The 18202-nt window shown below is 50.1% G+C and overlaps 1 protein-coding gene across 3 annotated transcripts; it reads left to right on the forward strand.

The window, feature by feature from the left end:
• The first annotated feature begins 3124 nt into the window (after positions 1-3124).
• ADAR (adenosine deaminase RNA specific) lies at positions 3125-17722 on the forward strand. 3 transcript variants are annotated; one of them, XM_071456940.1, is made up of 15 exons: positions 3125-3427; positions 5539-7068; positions 8290-8476; positions 8554-8711; positions 9098-9239; positions 9411-9616; positions 9831-9987; positions 11748-11919; positions 12906-12999; positions 14299-14427; positions 14533-14666; positions 15117-15299; positions 15720-15832; positions 16265-16392; positions 17085-17722. In XM_071456940.1, exons 1-15 carry the CDS (start codon positions 3345-3347, stop codon positions 17323-17325), a joined length of 3657 nt encoding a protein of 1218 aa, XP_071313041.1. In that variant the 5' UTR covers positions 3125-3344; the 3' UTR covers positions 17326-17722. The 3 variants fall into 3 exon arrangements, with proteins under 3 accessions (XP_071313041.1, XP_071313042.1, XP_071313044.1); XM_071456941.1 differs by lacking the exon at positions 3125-3427 and adding an exon at positions 3446-4387; XM_071456943.1 differs by lacking the exon at positions 3125-3427 and adding an exon at positions 4292-4387 and having other exon boundaries at positions 5798-7068.
• The last annotated feature ends 480 nt before the right edge of the window (positions 17723-18202 follow it).

Genomic DNA, 18202 nt, shown 5'->3' on the forward strand with positions numbered 1-18202 from the left:
TCCCAGCTGTGCATGTACAGACAGACTGTAGAAAGTGCAACACTTAGAAGGACGTGGGAACCAGCTCAGCCCAGCTCCTCACTTCTCATATGAGGAGCCTGGAGTGTTTGATGGGTGCTTCTGCAAGGAGGCCAAACCCTAATTGCACCTCTTAGCAGTAGTGTGAGAGCACAGCTTGGCCCTGGGGCAGAGAGGGGATCAAGCAGCAGCACAGCAGGTGATAAACCACCACTCCCAGGGCTGCCTTCCCTTGGAAACCACCATCAGCTGACTAAGAAGTACAAATCTCTCCTGAAGGAACAGGCTGTTTGCAAGAGCAAGGAAGTGATATTTTAGAGTGTCTAATAAAGGAGCTTAAAATGAAACTCTGCAGAACAATAGCCTGAGCTGGTAACTGGCACCCGAGCAGAAAGTCAGGCGGGGGAGCTGTGCCACAATTTATTTCCTCTCTTTTCATTTCATAAGAGGGAAGCAAATCCAAGCAGACACCTGAGGCATCTCCAGCTGATGCTGGAGCTTTAGTGAATGCTGCCATCCTGTGGGGAAGCCTCTGCTCAGCCTGGGGAACGTGGGAGGTTTGGGGCAGCCCCCAAAGAAGCAGGGGAGCAGGATGAGACTCAGCATCCAAGAGCAAATAACGGAGCTTTTTCCACCCTCCACTAAAATCAGCCAGGCAGCCCCAGGTACGCTGCTTATCAGCTCCTTATCTCCACCACAAATTGACTGCTTTGGCCATGCCTGCAGTCTCCAGAGGGTTCAGGAAGCTTCTGTCATGGCCAAGCAGATGCCATGGCTGTGTCAATGCTGGGACTTCAGCAGCTGGAGGTCTCCTGCTCTCCCGGCCTGTTCCTATGGAAACAGGTTGGGAGTCTGCCAATTTTCCATAAAGAAGGAGAAAGGAGAAGGAGCTTGTGTGGATGAAGCGCCTGTTTGTCAGGTTTAGGGTGTTGCAATTCTAAAGGATACGTGGCCCAACAGTGCCAGCAGCACAGGATTTCATGAGCAGCCATGTCACACCAAGCAGGGCTGGAACCTTCCCATTCCATCTCCACAGCAGCCAAGATGAATCACATCACTGAGCCTGGAGCAAAGCTTGGGAGTGATCACCAGCAATTAAAAGAGGGTGGAAAAAAAGAAAGAAAAGAACAGATTGAGGAGTGGGTAGTTGTGTGCTCTGTGTGTTCAGTGAAGTGGATGGGAGACACTGCTGATGTGCACTGTGACCCCTGTGTTTGCCATGAGCCTTGTCCCAGGCAGGAGCCTCTGTGCTTCCAGACCCTCCAGGAACAGATGTGACAACTTCAGTGAGTGTGCAGAGGTCTTTTTTAGGCAAGGAATCTCTCCATTACAGAAAAAAAACCAAAACAAAACACCAAAACCACGCCATGACACAGAAGGCCTAAAATCTCTAAATCCAGAAATAATCTGAAAAAAAAAAATCCCCAAACCCTGAACAATCCACAACCTTCACTGAACAAGAGCAGCAGCTGAGCCTGGGGTCTGATTCACCATATCTGCACCCTGCCACTACTCCAGGTTCATTGAAGTGCCTTTGGAAAGCTGCAGGGAAGAGCCCACGGTGGGGTAAGGTCCCCACTCCACTGGGACACACAGAGCTGGTGGGAGGACCAGGGTGCTCTGAGGAGCTTGTCTTTGTATGTTTTGTCCATTCATGGACAAATGTAGGCAGATGGGCTCCTAAAATTCATCCAGAACCCGTGGCCATCCCTCCTGGCTCCCTCCACAGCCACCACTTGAGTGGAAGAGGGTCTGGGCACTCCCAGGGGATGGTGCTGCATGTGATGGTTGCTCACTGGTTGTACCACAGCAGCAGGGTTATAGAATTGCAGATTCTCAGTGCTGAGATTGGGAAAGCCCTGTAAAATCACAGATTCCAGCTCTTGATTCCCCATCACTGCCAAGGCCACCACTAATCCATATCCCCAGATGCCACATCCATTCCATTTCTGAGCACTTCCAGGGATGATGGCTTCACCAACGCCTCTTCCAGTGCCTGATCACCCCTTCCCTGAAGAAACATCTCCTAACATCCAATCTAAACCTGCTCTTGTGCATCCTGAAGCCATTTCCTCTTGTCCTGCCACTTGTTGCCTGGAGCAAGAACCCGACCCCCAGGGCTGCTCCATCTCACAGCTCGGCTCCCAAGCCTTGGTTATGATCCTGTGAAAAACGCCAATCACTTGGTTTTAAAATTTTAAAAGTTTAATAGTAATAAAACAGTTATAAAAAGAGTAACACAATTAGAGTAATAATAATTTGGAAGATTTGAATTAGGACAATATGAGACAATAAAGACAAAGAGTAACAGACAGTCCAGGTACCTTTTTCTGGTACGAGCCCAAAAAAGGGACACCCATTAACAAAGGATTAACCCTTAAAAACAACAGCCTGTTGCATATTCATACACCTCATACATGATGCATAAATTCCATTCAAACACAGGATTCTGTCTGGTCATCATCAACTTCTTCCTCTGAATCCTGACAGCGCCTTTGAGGCCGGAAAAAGTTTGTTTCTCCTGATAATGGAGCAATAAATTCTTTTTCTCTGAAAGATTGAGGTGTCCTGTGGCTGCTATCTCACTGCAAGTCCTTTCTTTAAAAAAAGTATCCTACACAGCATAGTTTCTATTTTAACATTTTTTAATAATCTAAAACCGTACTTAACACAGTACTTAAGAGAATGAATACAGCATTACTTTCTAACACAACACATATAATATTCATTTTAATATTTGCAAAAAGCCAATCATAAAACACATGCATTTTTCACACCCCCACGTGTCCATTTTGCTAGAAAGAACCTCGGACAGGGTGGGATGTGACTTGCTCCACCTCCAGCATTAAAATAATGGATTAAAAAGGGGCTGAGGGGCGCCCCACAGGAAACCTGCGGTAAAAGAGGAGCCCCGCTGGGGAGACCTCGGTGAGGGGCACAGGGGATAAGGGAGCTGCAAGGGAGGAGAGAGCCCCTCCACAGACACAGAGCCCACAGGAAATGGGTGTCCCAAAGGCCATGGCGGCGCACGGAGGAGGGGAAAAACCCCGCACGGCGGGGCCAGGGGGGAACCGGGGCCGTTCGGCGGCGCTCAGGGCGCACGCGCGGGCCGGGGGAACACCGTGTGAGGCGCACGGGCAGCACCGCTCAGGCCACCGCTCCCCCGCGGCACAGCGGGAGTGGCGCTGCCTTTCAGCCGGGGGACTGGGCGGTTGTGCTGCCTCTCCCACAGCGGAGCGGCCGAGCCGAACCCCACCGGGCCCGCGGCACCGGCACATCCGAGCGCTGCCCACGCCAAACATGGCTGCGCCCAGGCCTGGGAAAAGATGGCTGCCGCAGGGCTCAGTGCGCAGGCGCGTGGGGCTCGCCTGCGTCATCAGCGGACGCCGGCAGCGGCGGCAGCGGCAAGGTACCGGGGCGCGAGGAGGGGGCGGCCGCGAGCCGGGTTCGGGCCCCCGTGGGTTCCTCTGGTCTCGCGTGTCCTGCAGCGGCCGCGGGTCGGGTTTGGGCCCCTGTAGGTCCCTCCGGCCTCGCGTGTCCTGCAGCGGCCGCGGGCCGGGTCCGGGCCCCCACGGGCCTTCGGGGATCCCTCCTGGCCTGCGTGTCCCGCAGTAGCTGTGGCCGGGGCCGGGCCCCTACGGCCCCGCCAGTCCCGGTGACACCGCGAACCCGCCTCCAGCGCAGGCAGCCCCGCGAGCGTTCGGGACGCGGTGTGACCGTGTCCTGGCCCCCCAAGATCCTTGTCGGGACCGGCTTCCACAGGGCAGAACGCGTAGAATAAAAGCCTCGACTCCCGGCTTTCGGTGCTCGCCGCCCTGTATCCCAGCCCACCCTCCGGGCTCGGCGGCCTCGTCCGGTGCCGCCACTCCCGCCGTTGGTGCGGGGGAACGGGGTTTGTTTGACACGGGTGCAGGCGGCAGCCATCCTGCCGCTGTCCCCAGGTGTCCTTTGGGGTGTAGCTGAAGGTGGCAGGCGCTCCCGGGGGCAGGCGTTCCCGCAGCCCCTCCCTCAGCCCGTTCCCGTGTGCGGACCGGGACCCCGTCCCGGCGGCGGCTCCTGAGCGGCGGGGCTGCAGCGCCACAGGGACCGGGGGAAGGAGCTGCCCTCCCGGGGTCCCCTTCCCGCCGCTGGTACGGATCCTGCTGATCGCTCCCGAAGCCCGGAGCCTGCCTGGGAAAGCCCCAGACCCGGCCGGCCCCCGCTGCGAGCTCCCTGGGCGGGGCGGAGTGGCTGCTGCGGGAAACGAAACTGAAACGGAGCTCGCAGCCATCTTGGCGGTGTCCCGGGTGCCTCTTCTGCTGCTCGGCCTTTGTTTTTTTTCCCCCCTGTATTTTCTCATAAAATAATTTGGCGTGCGGATGAGACTGAGGTAAGAGCGGTTTTGGTTTTGTTTTTTTTTTTTTAAAGTCCTCATCCTGTTTTTGCCCTGCCCTTGGCTCAGGGAGCGCTTGTAAAACGGGGTCACTGAGCAGGGGGCAGCAGTGGGACTCCCGGGGAGGTGGGGACCTGGCGCTCTGCACTCTGCCTTCCCCGTGTTTGTTGTAAAAATAAGTCCTGGTGAAGGCAGCCGAGTGCAGCTGTTCAATGGAAGTGAAATTTAAGTTGACCTTGAGGTGTTTGGTGAAGATGGGGAGCTTTATGAAGATGAAACTCGGATCAGAAAAACGATCTTTGTGACGAGAGATGCCGTAAGGAGGTCAAGGAGGAGCAGGTGGGACGAGGACCCGGCAGCGTGTATCATGTTCCTTGTCTTTATCCTCTCAGTTTTGTAGCAAGTGTTATCAGAAAATTAGAATATGCTGGGCTGGATTCCTTACTTTTAAACAGCATATGAATAGTTTAGTCTTACCCCTGTACCCCAGGGGGGGCAGCACGACTTTGTGTGATAGAGTGAAATTTGGGCTATAATGGAAAAAAACTTGTTGTACCATTGCCAGCTGCACACCTATCCAATTTCTCTGCCTGTTACCACTTTCATTCCCCTGTCGTGTGATGTTTTGCCTCTACAGGTCACATAATGTCCAGGGAGGAAAAGCCACATGGCATTTCAGACTGTTTTGGCCATGAATCTGACAATAATTGCGAGCCTGTTGCAGCTCTGTTCTGTGTGACCATGCAGGTCGCTCCAGCTCCTTGTTCTCCTTTACCTCCTCATGCCCCCATTTCTCAGGTTGCAAAGTAGGTCTGAGATTCTCCTCTCCCTCGAGGCAGGGCAGTGGAGCTCCTGTGTTTCAGGAGTGCATCCTGAGCAGGCCACCCAGCCCCGTGCTGGAATCAAGCCTGAGAGTGGCAAAGCTGCTTCTTGGCATTGACTTGAGCTGCTGGTTCTCTGCCGGGCATCTAGAGTTTGCCATTTTTGTTTTTGCAGGACTAGACTCCTAGAAAAGTAGAAAAAAAATAAAACTGACAAGCGAGAAGATGCTCGAAGTGCCTCAGTAGCTGGGCAGCTGTTTAAACTGCGTTTCTGGAATGCTGTCGTTGTGAGAAGATGTTCTGAGCTGCTGTGTTTTCTCTCCTCAGGGCGGGAGAGTGTGGAGTGAGTGGCAGCTCCTGTCCTGGCTCAGCAGCAGCCTGGCTCCCCCACGTGTCCCAGCAGTGCGCTATGAGCAGAGGCACTGGGCGAGGCAGAGGCTCCTGTCTCCCCCAGCCAAGGCACCATTACCCCAACACTAACCGAGGTCCTTTTAACCACCCTCGTACCCCACAAGAAACTAATCAGGAAAGCTTTTTACACCAGCGGCTGCTGGCAGAGCAGGACGCTGAAGTCTCTGTGTTACAGGGATCACACAAGGAGTGGCGCACCAGAGGCGGGCGGGCTGCGGCACCGGCTCCTGCAGGCAGAGGTCAGCCCAGCTCCGGCAGGGCTGCCGGCCGTAGCTTCTTCTCCAGCCAGCACCCGCGGGTTGAGACTCTGCCTCGCTACTGCCCTCCGCAGCACCACTGGCAGGAGAGCTCCAGGAGAGAGTCTGACGCTGTGAGGCTGAATTTCCAAAGGCTGTCTCTTGCTGGGCAGGACTATGAACGAGAAATTCTGACTGTTTTCAGGCAGCTCGGGGAGGGGAGGACTTGCACGGCTCATGAGCTGGCACGTAAACTTAGAACTCAAAAGAAAGAGGTCAACCGTGTTTTGTATAAACTCCTCAAAGAAGGGAAATTGCACAAAGAGGGAGAGACACCACCACTGTGGAGAGTTGCCAGCCCTGGTTCAGGGAGAGATAGAAGCCCTACTGACCACAGTGCCACCTGCACAGACCCAGCAAATTGTGAGAGCAGAGGAGGAGAGCGGAGCACGTTTGGCTTGGGAGACACAGAGATGGCTGAGACAAAGGAGAAAATCTGCAACTACTTGTTCAGTGTGGTGGAAACAACAGCTCTCAATCTTGCCAAGAACATTGGGTTTTCGAGAGCCAAGGATGTTAATGCATTTCTTAGTGCTCTGGAAAAGCTGGGGGATGTCCACAAGCAGAATGCAACTCCACCACGGTGGTCCCTGACAGACAGGAAACGTGAGAGGATGCAGATGAGGATGAAGGCCAGCACAATAATGCAGATGGCAGATGCCACACCTCCTGAGCCAGGTCTTCCCTCTTCCTTTATCCCTCCATGTCCCCCAGAGGTGACTGCAGCTTCGCCAGCAGCGGTGAAAGAAGAAGAAGAAAGTGCAGAAAATGGGCAGCAGCCTTTGGGGCAGGCTGGTCAGGGCAATGTCAGTGACACAGAAGCAGATGCATCTGAGGACACTAAGCCTGACTTCTCCAGTTTGAATAATTATGATAACTCAGAAAACAGCAAGTGGACCACAGATGATATCCCAGATAATCTGAATGCTATCAGCAAGCAGCCTGATAAGTCAGAATGCATCATGAATTCTCAGTCTTCCCCCACTTATGCTGCCCAGTTTGAAACTGCTTTGCCATGTACACCTGTAGAGAAACTGATGGCTTGTCAGGAGAAGAACCCAGTGAGTGGCCTTACAGAATATTCCCAGTACACATGCCAACACTGTGATTTTGTCATGCTGGAGCAGAATGGACCCTCTCATGAGCCACGGTAAGAAAATGTCCTGCCTTTTCTGAGCTCTTTTTCCATTAAATTATTTAAGTTCACCCACTCAACTGTCCTGAAGGGGCCTGCTATTAATGTTTCTTTCATTTCAGAAGGATTAGCCTAGTTGATTCCTTGCATCAATTTAAAAAAAAAATAAAGCAAGGCTAAAATTTAACCCTAGGTAGCCCAGTTTTGGTACTCTTCAATCTGAGCAGAAAAATATGGGATTAATTTCTTCACTAGGTCCCATCTCAATTAGTTACCTTCAATTTCACCACACAGGGGGAAACTGGTATTTCTAAGGTGCCTCTCAAGATGCTCTCACCCTGGAAATGGTGTAAAGGGAGCCCAGAACAAAGTGTTTGGGGGAGATAATTTAAACAAGGTGGCCCCACTTTGCACATTTCTGAGTTGTAGCAGGTCAGAGCCAATTCTCTGAGCTGAGCATGTGGCATGACACTGCAGTTGGCTAAGTCAGTCTCTGGAGTCCCTTCAGAATCGTGGCTGTTACTGAGCATAAGCAAGACCAAGAAAATCTCCATATGTGCCACACTGGAATATGTCAATAGATCCACCAGACAGGAAAATTGGCCTAATTTCTAAAGATGGAGTCCCAGGGTTTTGTTATTTTGTTTGTTTGTTTGTTTGTTTTTAAAGAAAGGATCTGAATGGATTCAGCACCATAATCCCTCTCCAGATCTGGTTTGAGCCACTCTCCTTGGAAGGAGCTTGCCAGGGCTGGAGGATGGAAGATCAACTTGTTTGTTAGAGGTCACAGGAATGGGGGAGGCAGAAATGTCAAAGGCAGGAGGTTTATGTGAGGCAACACCTTTCAAAGAGAATGCCAGAGGGAGCAGTGACCCCTGAATGATGAGGTGCAAATAAAACAGTGCTGGCTGCTTTTGAACTTTCTTATTGCTGGCCAGGAGCCACAACAGAGCTGCTGCCTGCACACAGCCATTACCTGCTCCTGGCACCTGTGGTGGAACACAACAATTCATCCTGTTCCTTCAGAACAAAACGTGGAGCTGCTCCTCTGTTGTGAAATGTAATGATGTAATGTAGCCTTGGTATTTTTGTCTCCTGCTCATGGCAGCCTGGATTTACTCTCCCAGCTGGGACCTGGCTGTTTCTTCTCCTTTGAATTCCAAGAGCAGCCTTGCTTGCTCTGAGCAGACCACACTTCTGTTTCTCAATATGCTCATTTGGTTTTCTCTTTCAAAGGTTTAAGTTCCAGGTAGTGATCAACGGGCGCCGATTCCCACCTGCAGAAGCAGGGAGCAAAAAATTGGCTAAGCAGGAGGCAGCAGCTAATGCCATGAGGGTCCTGATAAGTGAAGTGGAGAATGGAAGGCAAGGTGGAATTAAATGTGAGGAGTCATTACCCTCCAACAGCTCAGAACCAGAACTGGTGAGTCCTGTTTTCTTTACTTAGTGAAGCTCTTCAAACAGTATTGAGTTCTGATTTCCTCCATCTTCTTGCTGTAGCCTTTGCAGCTGGAGCCAGAGCTGGCATCTGCAGCAGCTCCCCTCAACCTGCTTCCTGGGAAGCACCCTATCAGCATATTAATGGAGTATGGTCAAAAATCAGGGAACATCATTGAATTCCAGCTGCTCTCTCAGGAAGGCCCACCTCATGATCCCAGGTATGCCATATTCTTGTCAGCTGTGAGGGAGGGTGGAAACTCTTTCTTCACTGTCCTTCCCCTTCAGCATGCTGCCCACATTGCTGGATTTGTCACTGGCCTGGCTGAGTGCTTCTCTTAGCCAAGGATTCTGGGCATGTTCCAGGTGGAGACCCAAAGTGATGCCCTTTCTCAGAGCAAGGATGCTGCTGCTTCTACCAGAGCAGGAAGGGCTTCCAGTCCTGTACCCTTCCTGGGGCTGCTCTACTGGAAGTGTTTAGGGCCATCACAGTAGATTTCAATTGGAGATAACCCAGAAGGATTTATCTGGAAGTGGGATGTGGGGATAATAACCAGACTGAGACAGCTGTGGTTAACACTTTTCATGTACTATAATGTCCTGTCAGGTTCAGCTACTGTGTGAAAATGGGTGACCAAATTTTCCCTGCTGTGGTAGGAAACAGCAAGAAGGGAGCAAAGCAAATGGCAGCAGAAGTTGCTGTGAAGATTCTTTCTGGAGAGTCTGTACCCCATGTCTTGCCTGAACAGGTACAAAGAGCTTTTTTATAAGACCCAAGTGTTTGGAATTGGGTGTTCCCCTCCCTTTTATTTCCTATTCTGCTGGATTTCACCCCACAAGGTCACGTGGGGCAGAGTTTTCCTGCACTAAATGCAGCTGCTCAGTGTTTAACAATCTTCTGCTGTCTAACTCTGCTCTAGCCTGTTGTGAAGCCCCTCAGTGACCAGTCCATGCAGGATATTGCCACTCCAGATGAATCCAAAGTGGTGAAAACGAAGGGTGTTGGGGAGCTCATCAAATACCTTAACGTCAATCCTGTCAGTGGCCTGCTGGAATACGCCCGTTCCAATGGGTTTGCTGCAGAGTTCAAACTCATTGACCAGTCAGGACCTCCCCATGACCCCAAGTAAGTAGCAGCATCTGGCTGAAGGAAGTTTTTTGTGCTGCTGCTGTTGTCCTAGGAAAAGGGCAGAAAGCTCAAAATGGCTGATGCCTTTTGAGATGGCAACGGGGCTAATTGCTGCCTCTGCCAAATCTTGTCCCTCTGATTCCCTCCTCTCTCCACTTTGAGAAATGTAAAAACCAAACTGAAATCCACAGGTTTCTTGGTTTCCTTGTAGGTTTGTCTATCAGGCAAAGGTTGGAGGCCGCTGGTTCCCAGCTGTAACTGCACACAGCAAGAAGCAGGGCAAGCAGGAGGCAGCTGATGCAGCTCTCAGAGTCCTGATTGGGGAATCAGAGAAGACCGAGCGCATGGAAGGGATGAGCATCACTGAGGTGAATCTTCTGCCCAAGCTGGGCTTGTGTTTGTAGTCCTGCCTATCTCCCTCCTCTCAGTCCAGCCAAAAAAATGCTTTCAAAATCAGCTGTGATCCCTTTGCTCTCTGCAGCTGTTGATAACCTGATGTGGTTTTCCTGATGTGGGTTAGGTGTTTCCTCAGGGCACAGAAATACCCTTCTGTCCTACAGGCCTCTGCTTTAGGGCTAAATTATTATCAGATTCTTCCACAAGCTACTAAAATGTGTTCCTGTGTTGAAGTAGGAACATGCTTTCTTTTTAATTGTACGACTTTTTTTATTACTTCTTCCAAATTCCTCTGTGCTGCATTAAAAATTGTGTGTCACCTCAGAAAATTCATGCATCAGTTAAACGCAAAGCCCTGGTTATGTCAGGATGGCTGTCCCAAACTTGGGCTGATATAAATCACACTTAAGAGTTGTTGTGAGCTCTGAAAAGCCTCATTCCAGGCAGCACAACTGGGCACAGCAGCTGGGGCTCTAAATAGCAAAGCCATCAGGGAGGATTTGTCAGTCAGCAGTGCTGGAGGAGATGGGTTGGTCTGTGCTGGAATGACTGTGCACTCTCCTCACAGGCAGCCAGAGGAGCAATTCCTCCAAAGCCAGGAACAGATTTCCTTGGCTGAGTCTCTGCAAATGGGCAGGTTGGTTTTGTTCCTTCTTGCTCAGAGTTTTCCCTGGCATTCTCATTCCTCAGCCTGTGTCGCTTGCTGCTGTCTCTGATGTGGCTAAAGCAGAGCTCAAAACCTTGGATGAGGTTTTCCCAGAAATACCTAAAAGAACTCCACCTGCCCCTTGAAACAGCACTGCCCAAAGCTCAGGGTTTTCTGTGCCTTCTGCTTGGAAAGCTGTGAAATAGGAGTTTCCTTGAGCCAGGTCTCATAAGCTCTTGGAGATCTATTTCACACCCAAGATAGCTCAGCTCTTTTAAAAGGCATAAAATCAGCAAAATGGCTTCTGTGGCACTGTTGGAAACAAGAAGGTTTTAATAAAAAGCAAAATAACAAACTCTTTACAAAGAAAAACTGATTCAAGTGCAAGAGTCCCTCCTGCCCCTAGTAAAACACCTCACAAAAGCAATTGGTTTCTTTGTTCTCTTCTTTTTCTAGTAAATTGCCTAGGCAGGACTTTTTGGCTTCTGTCCAATTAGCTATCCTTAAGTTTGAAGTCCCCCAAGTCCTATGAGATGTCTTTTTCACCTAATCAAACAGAAAAACTTCTGGGCTTATTTCCTTTTTAAGGAGACAAAAGAGACTTTTGTCACTCCTTCAACAAAGAGCACATTCCTACAAAGCTGTGCTGCAGGTTAGCTCACTCTTGAGTGTGGCCACCAAAAAATTGTTGTGGTGTTGCTGCGAGGGTCCCCAGGACGAGGTGAGAGATGAGAATTGACTCCAAGTTCTCAGAAGGCTGATTAATTATTTTATTATATGTGACATGAAATATGACATTAAAAGAAAATTATATACTAAAACTATACTCAAGAAAGAGAAAGCAGACATCAGAAGGTTAGAAAAGAATGAATAATAAAAACCTGTGACTGACCAGAGTCCTGACACATGCTGGGTAAAACAATTCTCCAAATCACATTCCAAAGGAGCAAAACATGGAGAAGCTGAGGCTTGCCAGGAGAAGAAATCCCGGCGAAGGGATTTTTCCATAGAATACCACAGTGACACTGGAGCTGTGTGCTGTGACCTGCTCACACACGTGTCCTGTGCTGCTGTCCCTGTCCCCAGCTCCCTGTGAGTGGCAGCACCCTGCACGATCAGCTGGCCATGCTGAGCCACCAGCGCTTCAACTCGCTCACGGCTCGCCTCCAGCACAGCCTGCTGGGCCGCAAGATCCTGGCTGCCATCATCATGAGGAGAGGAGACCAGGGCCTGGGAGTGGTGGTCAGCATTGGAACAGGTATGAGCAGCTTCTTGAGCACGCTCTGAGCTCTTTTCCGTGCTTGGTTTCCCTGTCAGCCGTGGTTCAGGGATGGGTGTTGCTGCAGGCGTCCTCAGAGAGGGTACAGAGCGTTCCCAGGGCTCACACGGTGTCATGAGGGATCTGGTTAGAGAGAGAGAGAGAACAAAGCAGATGTGCCTGCAGCTAGATTGCTCTTAATCTTTGCTTGCATTGCTGTGTCCTGCTCTGTGCATCAGAGCATGGGTTCCTTATGTGCACATGATCCCCCAGTTTCTGCCAGCTGCACGTACCTGATCTCCCTGCTTTGCTGCCAGGCTTCTGCCTGGAGTGATGGGGCTGAAAAGCCCTCAGGAAGGTACAGTCCCCCAAAACTCATGGCAGTTTGTCTGTCCCTAAAGTGGTGTCCCTTTGTTTCCTTAATTATAGAATTTGCAGGGAAATCCCCGACGAGGGGAGAGAATGATGAGGAGGACTCTGTCTTATCAGAAGGCTAATTAATTACTTTATTATACTATATTACATTACATCTAAACTGAATCTGCCAAGCACTCAACTCTGCACACAACTGTACAGAATCTCATGACTCAGTGACAGTCCTGACACACACACACACACACCCCTGGACCTGATAGGCCAAGGAAACAAAACACCATCACTTTGGGTAAACAATTTTCATATTGCATTCTACTTTGGCACAACACAGGCACAGCAAATGATAAGAATCATTTTTCCTTTCTCTGAGGTTCAGAGAAAAAGTGAATCTCAGAAATATTCTTGGGAAGAATTGTGCCTTGCTTTTCTCTGTGAAGAGAAATGTGGTGACATTTAACTGCTTGTGATAGTGATTTAATAGGCAGGGTGCTCGTGCTGGTGCTGCTGGTGAAAAGCCCAAAGAAATAAGACTTCCTCCCTCTGTCTCTGAAGCCATCTTGACTTTGATACCTGCCCTATTATTTAATTCTCTCTTTCTTTGTTTGTTTCAGGAAATCGCTGTGTGAAAGGAGAAGAGCTGAGCTTGAAGGGGGAGACAGTAAATGACTGTCATGCAGAAATCATTTCTCGAAGAGGCTTTGTGAGGTGAGGAAAGGGGAAACTCCAAAGGACAAGGGGAGGGACCTGCCAGGAGCTGCTCTCCCAGTCTGGAGGGGTGTAGCTGAAACACAGCCCTGGTTTTTTGCTGTGCTGAGAGATGCTGTGATCCTCAGACACTGTTTGCTCACGTGTTGTTGAATAGAGGGAAGTTATTTCTCATAAGAAGGGGCCATACCTGAATGATGCCCAAATAAGAACTGAATGGGAGACTTGCCAGGAGCCCAAGGGCTGCATTTGATGGACTTTAATATTAAGGCTCCTGCTGAAGCTGCTGGGTTGATGCACAGGGGGCTCTCCAGCCTGAAGCTCCTGCCACACCAAGCCACTGCAGGCTTGCTCTCCTGGCCTTTCTGCAGAAGGATTCATGAAAACATACTGCATATGTTTGCTTTGATAATTAACATGTTTTTCAGAAGCTGGAAAGGGTTTTGCCCTTTCTACACAACTAAACAACACAATTATTTTCTTCCTCTTCCCCTCCCACATTCACTGTGGCACTTTTTAGTTTTTGAAACCTAAAGTGAGATGAAGCTGGACTGCTTGGTTAACATCTGTCCTTCAGTTATGAACAACAAAAAAAAAAAAAATCAGCTGCTTCCTCCAAGGCTTTGTGTGCTGCCTGTGTGCTCTGCATTCCTCAGCAAGGGGAAGTGTTGAGGGCAGGTCCCTGGGAAGTGATGAATCAGGATTGCATCTTGCTTTACTGGCTGTTTCAGCTGTTAATCTTGACAGCAGTGGCTGCTCTGGCACAGCAGAGTGAACTCTGCCTCTCCTTAAAAATCAGTCCCTGCACAGGCTCTGCTCAAGGACTGTCTGGGAGGCTGCAGTTTTTCTTTAGTTCAGGGTTTTCCCTGGCCAGAATCAGCCATAAAAGACCCATCAGTGTAAACAGATCATGGGCTCCTTCTAATACCACTTGAATTCAGCTGCCTGCAGGGTTGTTTACTTTTAATGCAAACTTGCTGCTGACTAAAGGTGCTGGTTAACAACCTTGAAGTCTTCTTCACACTGGGATCAGATGCATGAGAGCAGCACCTGGACAGGATACTGCTTTTCTACTGCTTGTCCTCTGCATGGCAGAAAATCTGCTGGATTTTTTGCCCTTTTTGTGCATCAGACATTGTTTGCTGGCTTCCCAGGCATCCTCAGCCACAGCTCCTGGTCTCTGCTCTTCCATGTGGCAGGAATGGGTGATGTGGGACCCTCCCTGTCAGTCGAAGCATTTGTTTTCTGAGATACAGAGCAGCCTTTTGACAGGATGGTGGTTTTTGTTTTTTTTTTCAGGTTTCTTTACAGTGAGCTGATGAAGTACGACCCATCTAATCCTTCCTCTGCAGAAGAGAGCATTTTTGAGCAAGCAGGAGGACAGAAACTCAAAATAAAGAGCAATGTTACCTTCCACCTCTATGTCAGGTTGGTGGGGAGAGTTGAATGCCTGGTGTCAGCAGCACTGTCATGCCCCTGGCCCTGGCTGTTTCCTTTACAGTCAGGGCTAACCAGGGAGGCTTTGTTTTCTAGCACAGCACCGTGTGGGGATGGAGCACTCTTTGATAAATCCTGCAGTGATCAGGCAAACGAGATGGGGCAGCCCCAACATCAGCCTCTCTTTGAGAACCCCAAGCAAGGCAAGCTGCGGACCAAGGTGGAGAACGGTGAGTGCAGTCACTCCCTGCACCATGGGGTGGCTTCAGTCCTCTCCTGGGAGCCTTTCTGGTGCTCCAGAGCTTCCTTAACCCTCTCTGTGTGCTGTTGTGGGATTTGAAGCATTCAGGAAGCAAAAGAAGTAGATGGAAGGCTTGAGAGAGAGTCCCTTTCCCCTTCCCAGCCCTGCCTATTGCACTGCCATGCTTGTGAAGTTTGCAGCTGAAGTTTGATGCAAAGCTCAGATCTAGGTCTGTGTCCTGCCTTTCAAGCAAAGTTCTATTCTGCTTCAGCCATGTTGAAAATTATTCATCAGTACCCAAATACTGAACACCAGATTCTTCCCTGAACCTGGTGTCAAACTCTGCGTATCCAGAAGTTTCTCGAGCACTTGCTGGTGGGGTTTTGATTTATTGAATATCTGACACTATGCAGAAAAGCTTTTTTCTTCTCTTGTGCAGGGGAAGGTACCATTCCTGTGGAGTCAAGTGACATTGTGCCCACGTGGGACGGGATCCAGCACGGGGAGCGCTTGCGGACCATGTCCTGCAGTGACAAAATCTTACGCTGGAATGTTCTGGGCCTGCAAGGGGCATTGCTCTCACACTTCCTGGAGCCAGTTTATCTCCACTCTCTTACACTGGGTGAGAAACCCTCTGTCCTCTCAGGGTGAAACCAGGCTGCAGTGACAGCTCGTCTGATGGCCATGTTTGTTTGTGGAGGGTGTAGGAGTAACAGGCTGAAATGGCTTTCTTGGCAGAGTTGTTTGAAAATGCAAAGGGAATCTCTGGATTTTAGGCTGTGGGTATAGTCAGTGTCTCTGCAAAGTTCTGGATTTTTAGGAGGCACATGTGGTCTAGGAGAGTGAGACAAAACCTGCATGTCTGTGTCTTGAGTGAGAAGTGTTGCAGTGTCAACACCATTGTCTTACTCACCCAGGATACACACAGCTATGCTGATCCACATGCTCTGAGCCTTCAGGAGCCTGTGAGCAGTGCTGCAGTTCTTGGGGTTTGGCCAGTCCATCATCCTGTTTCCTCACACCTTCCCCTCTGTCTCCACAGGTTACTTGTACAGCCAGGGTCACTTGACCCGTGCCATCTGCTGCCGTATGGAGAGGGACGGGAGCACTCTGAAGGAAAAGCTCCAGGCTCCATATCACATCAACCACCCTGAGGTACTGCAGCTGTAGCACTTCTTCATCTTTGCCTGTGCCTTTGGGGGTCCCTGAGGTGCTCTGCAGGGAGGGTCATTGTGCAGCAGCCCTCCAACCAGGGGCAAGAATTAGTGACCAGAAGCACAAAATCATACAAGCAAGGGATATCCTGGGTTGGAAGGGAACCACATCAGGTGTCTCATCAGGTCTAGCTCCTGGCCCTACACAGGACAACCCCAAGAACCTGCCCTCTTTGTGTCACCCCACAGTTTGGGGGTTACTGGAAATGTCTTAGGCTGGAAAAAAGGACACTAAAGTCCCTCTCCAGCCTTCAACTCAGTAAAAACCTTTTCCTTGCGGCTCTGGAAAGTTTGGGATGAGCTAAAACTGTGAGAGATGAAAGAGGCAAGAGACTGAGGCAGCAGGACCAGGTTAAGCTTCCTTCCCGTGCAGGTGGGGCGAGTCAGCGTCTACGACTCTGCCAGGCAGACAGGCAAGACCAAGGAGTCCTCAGTGAACTGGTGTCTTGCTGATGAAGGCGAAGTGGAAATCTTGGATGGCACCAAAGGGAAAGTAGATGGGTAAGAGGAGCCTTTCCTGACACTGCCTTTTCCTGACACTGCCTGGGGGAAGGGGGGCAGCTCTGAGGTGGGGAGTACACTCTGCACTGTTACAGCACCCTATGTAGTGGATGCTTTTACCCCCAACAAGGGGGAGAGAATGATGCATCTGACTGTCTTATCAGAAGGCTAATTAATTACTTTATTACACTATATTATTCTGTATTATATTACATTACATCTAAAGCGAATCTGCCAAGCACTCAACTGCACAGCATCTCCCAACACACACACACACACACCTGGCCCTGACAGGCCAAGAAAACAAAAAACCACCACTCTGGGTAAACAATTTTCATATTGCATTCTACTTTGGCACAACACAGGCACAGCAAATAAGAATTGTTTTTCCTTTCTCTGAGGTTCAGAGAGTGTGAAACCCAGACATATTCTTGGGAAGAGTTGTGCCTTGCTTTTCTCTGTGAAGAAAAATGTGGCAACACCCTACACATGGGGAGGGTTGGATAGAGGAATTTTAAACAGATATAAGCAAACACTCCTGAAGGAAAACAAAATGTTTCCCTACCTGGACCCTACCACTGAGCCCTGCCAAGCCCAGAGCTCCTCCATCATGGGATTTTCCTGAGCTCCCTGCTTCTCTTGGCTCTTCTGTGTGTCCTGTCCCTCATTGCTGTCATTGTCTTCCTTCCCAGTGTGAAGCTGGAGGTGTCTCGTGTGTCCAAGAGGAAAATGTTCACCCTGTTCCAGCAGCTCTGTGCAAAGAACAACCGCAAAGACCTGCAGGGTTTCTCTGTGTACTCAGATGCCAAGGAGGCAGCCACAGCTTACCAGGCAGCCAAGCAGAGCTTCTTCAGCACGCTGCAAGAGCTGGGCTACGGCAGCTGGATCCGCAAACCCCAAGAGGAAGAAAATTTCTCTGTCCTTGATGCGTAAGGAAGCGCTCTGCAAGGACTGGGGGGTGAATGTGCACAGGCTGGGCATGGCTGTGCTCATCCTTCTTTCACCACGTTTTTGCAGTGGAATCAGGACTGTGCAGTGGTTTCCTCGTAGGCCTGGCTGCCTTGTCACTGTCACTCAGACCCTGTGTTTTTAAAATGTGCATGTAAATGATTCTCCTGTTTTTTAAAGCAAGGGCAGGCTCAGTCCCCCTTTGCTTTTTTTATAGTTTTGTCCTCCTCCTTTATTGTTTTTTAAAGAAGGCATGCGAAACCAGAGGAATTTTCGAGACTGTGAGCTTGAAACCTTTGGACCATGTACTGCAAATCCCTCTGGCAGGTTTTGAGGCAAATTTTCTCCTTTGAGATTAAAAAAAACAAAAAAAAAACCAAAACAGGCTGTTTGACTGGTTTTCTGTGTCTCTGTTGGAAGATGACTGGCAGCCCAGCCAAGCTGGGACGTGGGACTGACCTCTGCAGTGTGCAACCATAGGACCAGCCTAACATTCTGCATTAATAACAAAGAAGAAAGTTTCAGTATTGTTGGCCATGGGTGTTTTTAATTCCCACTGAGGTGAAGAGGGCCCCGTGGTGGGGTTTGGAGAGGGACAGAGAGGATTTAGTGTTTGCTGAATGATGAAGGGAGCCAGGTCGAGCTTGAAATTGAGCCTCAAGCCCAAAGTGAGGAGCCCAAGGCTGGGAGCAAGACCCCAGCTCTGGCTGTGGATCTCCACAGAACAGCCAGGCTGGGGCCAAGCAGGGTCACCATTGTCACACGTTCACCCTGCCTGCAGCTGCCCGTGGGCATCCAGTGCCATGCAGAGCTGTCAGGGGCAGGAGCTGGGGGCTCCTCTGTCTGAGGCTGCTCAGGGAGC

Source organism: Agelaius tricolor, unplaced genomic scaffold, assembly GCF_023055355.1.
Source record: "Agelaius tricolor isolate 1412-34295 unplaced genomic scaffold, bAgeTri1.0.p SCAF_66, whole genome shotgun sequence".
Classification (NCBI taxonomy): domain Eukaryota; kingdom Metazoa; phylum Chordata; class Aves; order Passeriformes; family Icteridae; genus Agelaius; species Agelaius tricolor.